Below are 8,791 nucleotides of genomic sequence, written 5' to 3' on the forward strand. Positions count from 1 at the left end.
ACTAGAGCTGCCTCTGCTCTCTCCAACAATCAGATCAGCCTCTCTCAAAGATGCAGACATAGAGAGGTGAGGGCTATTCTAAAATGGCAAAAGCTTTTACACGTGCATAAAGTCATGCAAGCCAAGGTACTGGGGCCCTTCACCAAAACAATAGCATCTGTCGACAGCACTAAGTAAGAAATTGTCCAGTGTCTCACGCTGACTTTCTCCTTTGGATTATTTTTGGCAGTGCTGAGAAGCATTCGCATCCAAACCACTGCTTTAGAGAGCCTTGAAATAAAATATGGCAGAGCTGATTCACCACGCAGAAACCCAAAGCTCCGTTGTGCCACCTTGACCCGAAAGGAGTCATCCAACAACATGTTTCCCCCTGCCCATCTCCATCAAAGACAACACCACGCTGTCCCCAGCCACAGCTCTTACCTCCAGGCACCTGGCTCCTGTCGTGCTGCCTTTCCTCAGTTTGTTAAGTTTTATTTTCTGTTATTCCTCCCGTTTTGGCTTCCACCCTAAAAATCCTCCTGCAAGTTTCCCAGCTGCCCCGCTCCTCATAAACACTCATTTAAGCATAATGCTTTATGGCCAAATGCCTGCTTGTGTATTTTGGGATGAATCCCCTGACCCGTAGGAAGGGCACCAACCCAATCAGCTCACCTCGCCTCGCTGCTTCCCAGACTCATACTAGTAATCTCCCATGAAACAGCAGGGTACAAATTCAGGTTGTACCTACCCCAAACACCATGGTACCCATGCAGGCAGGGGAAAAAGAGCTCAGGAGCTCAGCAGCACCAGGATCGTAGAGTCATAGAATCTTAGGATGGCTTGGGTTGGAAGGGACCTCAAGGATCATCAAATTCCAGCCCCTCTGCTGCAGACAGGATTGCTAGCCGCTAGATCATGTACTAGATCACATTGCCCAGGGCCCCATGCAATCCATGCCCCCAGATTTCCCAACCACCATGCAAGATGGATTTCCCCTTCAGAGATTTGCCTACAGTCCCATCTTGTCTGCAGACCAATGAGGGCTGCAGAAAGAAAAATTGCAAAAGTTTTGTTATTTCCGTAGTGTTCCCATTTTCCCACAGAAGCAAGGTTTTTGTTTTGTTTTGTTTTGTTTTGTATGTTGGTTTTTTGCTTTGTTTAGTTTAGTTTTTTTCTTTCCCAACTTTCAGGGGAAAATCCTGACAAATGGAAGCCCTGATTCATACCAGCAAAAATTCAGCCTTTTTAAATTTAGGTGGAGCCCTTCTTGTCCGAGGATGAAAACATTCCTCTAGCTGCACACAGAGGGTGAGGACAGAGCCTTGGCCATGTCTCCATTAAGTAGCAAAGCCTCTTCTGGTGGCCAAGTGGCAGTGGGCGGCTATCCTGAGCAGCCATGTGGCAGGCAGCAGAACCGCTCACCACACCAATAATGAGGAACATCATGATGTTCTGATCATTATTAACATTATGATGAATCTGATGGGCACAGGCCATCAGATTTCATCCCAGGGTGGGAAAACATCTAGGGGTCACGTCTGGTGCCATGGCTGAGGGGGAAACACTGAGAGAAGGGCTCCTCGTCCTCCCCCTGTGCTTCCTCAGATGGTGAGAAAAGCTCAGGAATGGATGAAGACACCCACTGCCACTGTCCTGGTTATGGGCACCTGCTTCCTGCATTCCCACTGGGGGATCAGGAGCTGGCTTGGGAATGAAGATGTGTTTGTAGCAACAGCCCAGCTGCTCCCACAGCGTGGAGAATAGAAGGGAAGGAGAAAATCCAGAGGAACTGCATATCTCTAACCCCTCCCCTGAATGTTGCTCTCCCTTGGGGAGAAGAGAGATGCGTGCAGAGCCCCCATGGCAGCAGGTGCCCTCATGCCCTAGCACCATGCACAGAAGCTCCATTAAGGTATTTTGCACCCATGGTACCTGCAACGTCCCCCAGACAACCCTCACAGTTCACAGCCTGGTTCCCTACCTACCTGTATGGCGAGTCAGGGTCGAAGCAGGTCCTGGTGACATCGGTAGCCCGTGGGTCACAGCAGTCGCCATCATCAAAGTCATCCAACATGTTGTTGCACTCCATGTGGCAAACACCGTCGCGGCGCTTCCAGGAGAAGCAGCGCCCAGGTCGGCGGCAGTCCCCGCCATCATAGCCGGTCAGTGGGTGCTCACACTCGGGGTCGCAGCGCTCGTTGCCCACCTTACTGGGCTCACAGCCCAGCAGAACGGCACGGCGGCGCAAGGACGAGTTGCGCACCTCCAGCAGGCTGAGCTGCCACGAGATGTTGTAGGGGCGGAAGGCCTCGCTCAGCGCCCGGTGCTGCCGCCACACCTGCTCACGGCTCACCGTCGGCCGCCCGCCGCTGTCCTCAGCCAGGCTGACCACGCGGTACCGCACCACCTTGGCACCGCGCAGCGGCCAATGCTGGTTGTAGTGGGAGACCAGCTCCACGTTGTCGCACGCCGTCTGCCCGCAGGCTGGAGGACCGAACGGATGGAGGATGGGGGGTACGGCGGGGGGCAGGACCCGGCGCCGGGGGAGCGAGGCTTCACGGAACGGCACCCACTGTTGCTCCAAAGTGTCCAAGCCGGTGGCCAGCACTGGAGAGCCACTGGGCACCTCTTCAAGGAAAGCTCGCTGGAGCTGCGCTTGGGGCAGCGCATCCTGCCACAAGGCCAGCCCGGCCACGTGTCCCCGAAAAGCATGAGCGTCCCCCCAGGCGTCCCCTCCCAGCAGCAGGGTGCGGCAGGAGGCCATGAAGGCGCTGTGCAGGGGCCCTCCCTGCCCATCAGTGCGGCCCACCCGCACCCCATCCACATAGAGGGCCATCCAGTGCCCGTCATAGCTGGCGGTCAGGTGGGTCCAAGTGTCCGGTTGGTAGCGGTGCGACCCTGTCACCTCGGTGGCGGTGGCCGCTCGGTCTGTGCGCAGGGAGAAGAAGAAGCGGGCGTCCTGCTTGCCACCCAGGCGCAGGGCACGGATGCCCAAAGCCCAGCCCTTATTGCTGGCCGTGTGTGAGCAGTTGTCGAAGACTCCTGCAGAGGGGATGGGTTGGAGAGAAAAGAGGGAGGTGGTGAGAAGTGGAGAGCATCGCTGCTCTGTGAGCATCCTCGTGGCATGCCTCTGCCTCCTGCACTGAGATGACTCTTAGGGATATGGAGCACAAAAGAGCAAAGCACATCATCATGTCTCTATGCTCTGGGGTGAAGGAGCAGGGGAGGTTTTCAGAGTCATAGAATCAGCAAACTTGGAAAAGAACTCCAAGATCATCCAGTCCAACCATCCATCTACCACCAATATTTCCCCACTAGCCCATGTGGTCACATTGAATGAGACACAGGCAAATAAAGTTGGACAGGGTCTGGACAGTGGGCACTGCTCATTATTTGGGTGAGCAGGCGGAGGAGCCAAGAGTCAGAGCTATGGAAGCTGAGTGGAAAGGGCATGAAGAGCTCAGCCAGTTGGAGAAGAGAGGCCAAAGAAAAAGACATTCCCATAGGAGCATGACTGCAGGCTGGGGTGAGACACTGCGCTTTCAAGGATTAGAATAAGTCAATCCAAAGCAAAACATCCTGCGTTCCTGAATCTGCAAGATATCTCAATCTTCCATCTCGCAGATTTCCCTCACCCTGCAGTTAATGGCCACAGGTGGCTGGATGCACCAAACATTACAAACGAACATGAGGACATAATAAATGCTCTCAGTACGACCTTCAGGCTTGTGTCATAGAACCACAGTATGGCTGGGATTGGAAGGGACCTTAAAGGGACCACCCAATTCCAACCCCTGTTATGGGCTGGTTGCCCCCCTCCAGATCAGGCAGCCCAGGGCCCCATCCATGGCTTTGGGAACCTCTATGTATGGGGCACCCACAGCTCTGGGCAGCCCGTGACAGACCCTCACCACCCTCTTGGTGAAAAATTTCCCCCAACACCTACTAGGACCTCCAAGTACTTCTCCACAGGGCTGCTCTCAGAGACTTTTTATTGCAGTCTGCGCATATTTCTGGGATTTGCTTGACCCAAATGCAACACCTTGCACTTGGCCTTGTTGAATCTCACTAGGTTCACAAGGGCCCACCTCTCCAGTTTATCAGAGTCCCTTTGGATGGCATTCCTTCCTTCTATTGTAGCGACTGCACCACTCAGTTTGGTGTCATCCACAAACTTGCTGAGGGTTCTCTCAATCCTATCATCTGTATCACTGATTATGTTAAAGAGCACCAGTCCCAAGATGAGCCCCGGAGGGACACCACTCCTCACTGACCTACACTTGGACGTAGAGACATGGCCACAACCCTCTGTCTGTGACCTCCCAACCAATTCTTTACCAACCAAATGGCCCACCCTTCAAATACATCTCTCTCCAATTTAGAGATAACATGTGGTGTGGGACCATGTCAAAGGGATCACATCCAAGGGAACCAGGTCACCACGGCCCCACATATCCTTTCCAGCCCTCATAACCCAGCAGCAAGCTTTACAAAGGTCACTTCAAGCACTGCTGGACCCCAAGTGTTCTTTGTCCTTGTCTCCTCCAAGGAGGACAAGCTGCAGCCAAGTGGTCACAACCACTCCAGCCAAGATGCTAGCAAAAAAAACAGCCAAACACAAAGCCTACATGGACAGATGAGGTTTGGCTCATTTTTGTGTATGAAACCAGAGTGCTGGGTGGAAGTGCTGGGACTGCACACTCAAAAGCCATCCTCTAGGATTTGCTCATCGCTGGGACAGAGGAAACAGGGCTCGGGATCTCCTCCTGCAGTTCACTCTGTGACAATCTAGGGTGCCCCAAATTTGGTTAAATGCAAGAAGAGAGCAAAAACAGCATTGAGGTGGAGCAGCTTTATGGGGAGAATGGGACCCAGCATCCTTGCAAACACAGTCTGGGTGTGCCCCATAAATTTACAAGTGGCCCACCAAAATGGAAAGAGCCATTGCAGAGGAGATGCAAATCTTGGCATTCACAAGTCTAATTTGGCATCTAGTCTATAGGATGGGAAAGGGGAAACATAACCTGGCTTGTGACTTGTGCCCAGGATTAGAGTGATAATGCTGGATTTAAAACACGCGTTGTTGGCAACACCACAAAAACATGAAAGGAAGCAGCCGTGCTTCAGCACCAATATGCAAAAAGCTGGCCACAAAACTGCCCTGGGGTGTAAAGTTCAGGCAACGGAGACAGAGAAGGAATAAATAACCCTTTTGATTTGACTGCCAGGAGAGTGGTGAAGAAGTGCACAGCTTTATAAGGACCACGCAGAGCATCCTTTCCCCTGGGGCTCCTCCCTGAGCACCAAGCAGCTACTGCACGATCCCATCCCAGCAGGGCAGAAGGGCTGGAGGTCCTGGTGCCACCTGCACATACAGAACACAGCAGGAAGTGCTCCATCCCTGTCCCCATTACCACGGCCCCGCATTGCCAGCTGCAGGGCGCGGGTGGGAAGCTGCGGGTGACTCAGCCAGCCGGAGGTGCGTGGGGCTGACTCAAAGCCTGGAGCGGGGGATCGTGCCAGTGCCAGTGGTCGCTGTGTAATGATGGGCCCACCCTCCGCTAAGGGAAAATTAAACGACAACAAAAGAGAGAAAACTAGCAGGGGAAAGTAATGCAAAGCACCTGCAGGGCTGAGCTCCAGGTGCAGACAGCTGTGAAAAGGGTGGGTGGGAGACACTGGCTCAGCTTCCCTATCTGCCACCCATCCGCTCTCCTCTTCTGCATCCCACAGAGAAAAGTCTAAGTGTGGAGCCCAGTGGTAAGCAAAGCAAAGGGAGTCAGTGGAGGGATGGAGAGTGGAGAGGCACAGGCTGCCCAGAGATGTGTGGGTGCCCTATCCTTGCAGACAGGCTGGACGGGGCTCTGAGCACCTGATGGAGCTGTGAGTGTCCCTGTTCAGCGCAGGGAGTGGGGCCAGATGGTTTTTAAAGGTCCCTTGCAACTCAAACTATTCTCAGATTCTTATTGTAGCTCTCCATCACCAGCCTCTGGCTCCTGGGTCGCCGTGAGTTAACCCCACGTGCCATGTCTCTCCGCACGAGGGAGAGAAGCCCCCCTCGGCAACCACGCAAAGAAGGGAAGCCTGGGGGGAAGCAGAGCCCGGGGGCACCGCGCAGCGCGGGCCGGGGCGGTGCGCGAGGTGCGGCTGCCACCGTGCGGCCACCGCTCCCGGGACTCCGCGGGCCGGGGGGGATCCGCCGGGAGCTCCGTGCCCCAAACCCGGGGGAGGCGAGGGGCCGGGAAATACAGCCCTTCTCCCGGTGAGTGCCCGGGACGCGGGGAGAGCGGGATTTGGGGTGTCGGTGGGACGGTACGGGTGCTGTCACCTGTCGCAGGTGAGCAGCTCCGGATCTCGGCTCTGTCCCCGCGTCCCCCCCGCTCCTCCCGGCCTCGCATCGCATCCCTTCCGCCGCATCCCGTCGAGCTTTACCTGCGATGACGGCCGGGTTGCTCTGTCCGCCCTCCGCCTTCACCCACAGCTCCAGGGTGAAACGCTCCCGCGGGATGTGAGACAGCGCCTCCGGCCGCGCCGCCAGCGTCTCCCGGCCGCCGGCGAAGTACAGGGCGGGGAGCGGCCGGCCCCGGGGGGGGCTCGGCACCCGCGCCGCCCGGCCCCGCAGCCTGCCTTCCGCCTCGCCCCGCGGCTCCTCGCCGCCTCCCCCGGCTGCCCTCGGCCTCCGACCCCGCTGCCTCCCGGAGTCCGGGGCTGCGGCTCCGAGCCCCCCCTGAGCCGCTCGGCCAGGGTACAGCCCGTAAGGATGGTGCGGGGGGGCCGCCCGGCGGCTCGGAGCCTCCAGCCCGCACGGCTGAGGGGGGTCGGGGGGCCGGTGGTCCCCGCGGGTCAGGCTGAGCGCCGTCAGCAGCAGCGCGACCAAGGGAGCCCCGCGGCTCTGCATGGCCCCGGGGGGACGGGGGATCGGGGGGCGGCGGCCCCGGGACTGCGGGAGGCTCAGGGGGGCGGCGGGCGGCAGTCGGGGTAGCGCCAGGGCATCCTCCCCCGGTGCCGCTGCCCCCAACTTTTTCCCCGGCGCCGCTCTCCTCCCCTCTGCGGGCCCGGGAGGAGGAGGAGGAGGAGGGAGAGAAGGAGGAGAAGGAGGGGGAGGAAGAGGGCACGGCCGCGGAGACCCCTCTGCCTGCGGCGGGGCCGGAGCTCGCTGCCCGCCGACACCGGGAAGGAGGGAGCCGAGCGCTGCCTGCGGGAGCGGGAGATGCGCCCTTATCTAGAAAGCCCCGAGGCGCTCGGCTCCCCCCGCCGGGGAGGGGTTGGGGGGGTGGGGGGGGGCTGCCTTATTTAAAGATGATTATATCCAATCTAATAAACCCCGAGCGGAGCATCGCCCTCCCCTCCCTCCCTCCGCCTTCCCGGGCGCTGCCCAGGGCGCAGCACCCCGCCGGGACCCGCTCCCCGGCTCGGTTCGGCGCGGCTCGGCCCCGGGCTGGGAGCGGATCAGGGGATGGCAGCGGTGCCGCGGCCGCACCTGCGGACACAGCGCGGGCTGCCCTGCTGCCTGCCCCGTTCGCTGCTCTCCGCGCATCGCCGAGCAGCCCGGCGTGTTTTTCTCTTTTCTTTTCTTTCTTTTTTTTTTTTTTCCTTTTTTTTTTTCTTTTTTTTTTTTGTCCTCCCCCCCACCCCCCATCCTCCCCCACTTCTTTCTTTATTTTATTCTCCCTAAGACGAGCTGTGCCCACACTTCGCTCCAGTCGTGGCACCGTCTCTATCCTCTATCCCATCCCTCACCTGACAGGAGGGGGCCATCCCCGGCCCTCCCCACCCAAAGCTCAGCGCACGCGATCCACGCAGCGGAGAGCCCCAGAGTGCCCCTCCACCAGCGATCTATGCTTCCCTATTCTTCCCTTTTTTTCCCCACCCTGAGCAACGGTCCCATCTGCTTGACACATGCAGAAAGGTGGGCTGGAGGCACGCTGCCCAGGCTGGGGAAAAACATAGCTCCCCAGGACCCACTCTGGCACATCCTCACCCCCCCGAATATCATGCTGCCAAATCTCCCCTGAGGAACCCTTGGGATGGTCGGGTACATCTGAAAACCTCAGTGAGAAGATGACTTTCTTTTTTTTTTCCCCTTTTATTATTATTATATATATATTTTTTTCACTTCGAAGCACTATCTGTGGCGGTCAGTCTGAAGCAGGGCTGCCAGCAAGAGCTGGGAGGCCCCTTCCAGGGTACCGGCTTGCAGAGCAGCCAGGCAGGAGGGAAGGGATTGAAGCACGAGCAGCGGGAGCTGCATGCACGGGGCTTGTTTTCTTCCCATGGAGGTTGGGGGGGTTGATGCTTTAGGCATTAAAAATAGCACTGGGAACACTGGAGGGGTGGCACAGAGCATCACCAGGACACAGGGATGCAAAGAGAGGAGGAGAGGATGTGTGAGGGGTGCATGAGGACAAGGAGAGCTTGTAGAGGGGGGAGCTCCATAGTTCCTGAGGATGGAGATACTGCCCAGGGATGTGGGATGGACCTCAGCCCCCTTCCAGTACAGGGGTCCCACCCGCTGCTGGCATGGGTCGGAGGCACCGCTACCCAGCGCTTGGCCCCACCACAGTGTTGTGCTAGGGCAAATGCCAGCGGTCCCTGCTCACAGTGCGTGTGAGTTTAGGAATGAGCCGAGCTTCTGATAGCCCTGTCTACCAGGGGCTGATATCAGTGGGTCCCATGGGATGGCTTATTTTCAGCGGTGGCGACTTTATTTTAAGCAGTTATTCATCATCTTGCCACGCGCCCTGCTGTGCCAGCCAGCCGTCACACCAGGAGCCCGCACCCCAGCAGCCCCAAAACACGTGTGCCAGTC

At 57.6% G+C, this 8,791-nt stretch overlaps 1 protein-coding gene across 1 annotated transcript in view; it reads right to left on the reverse strand.

The window, feature by feature from the left end:
• The window catches only part of PAPPA2 (pappalysin 2), a 71,936-nt gene extending 65,056 nt beyond the window's left edge, over nt 1-6,880 (reverse strand). The window contains exons 1-2 of the mRNA XM_048945855.1: nt 6,415-6,880; nt 1,968-3,024 (exon numbers count right to left, since the gene is read on the reverse strand). Coding sequence (XP_048801812.1) covers nt 1,968-3,024; nt 6,415-6,880 — 1,523 coding nt within the window. The remainder of the gene's footprint in view (nt 1-1,967; nt 3,025-6,414) is intronic.
• Between the last annotated feature and the right edge of the window lie 1,911 nt (nt 6,881-8,791).

Source organism: Lagopus muta, chromosome 5 (genome assembly GCF_023343835.1).
Source record: "Lagopus muta isolate bLagMut1 chromosome 5, bLagMut1 primary, whole genome shotgun sequence".
Taxonomy (NCBI): Eukaryota; Metazoa; Chordata; class Aves; order Galliformes; family Phasianidae; genus Lagopus; species Lagopus muta.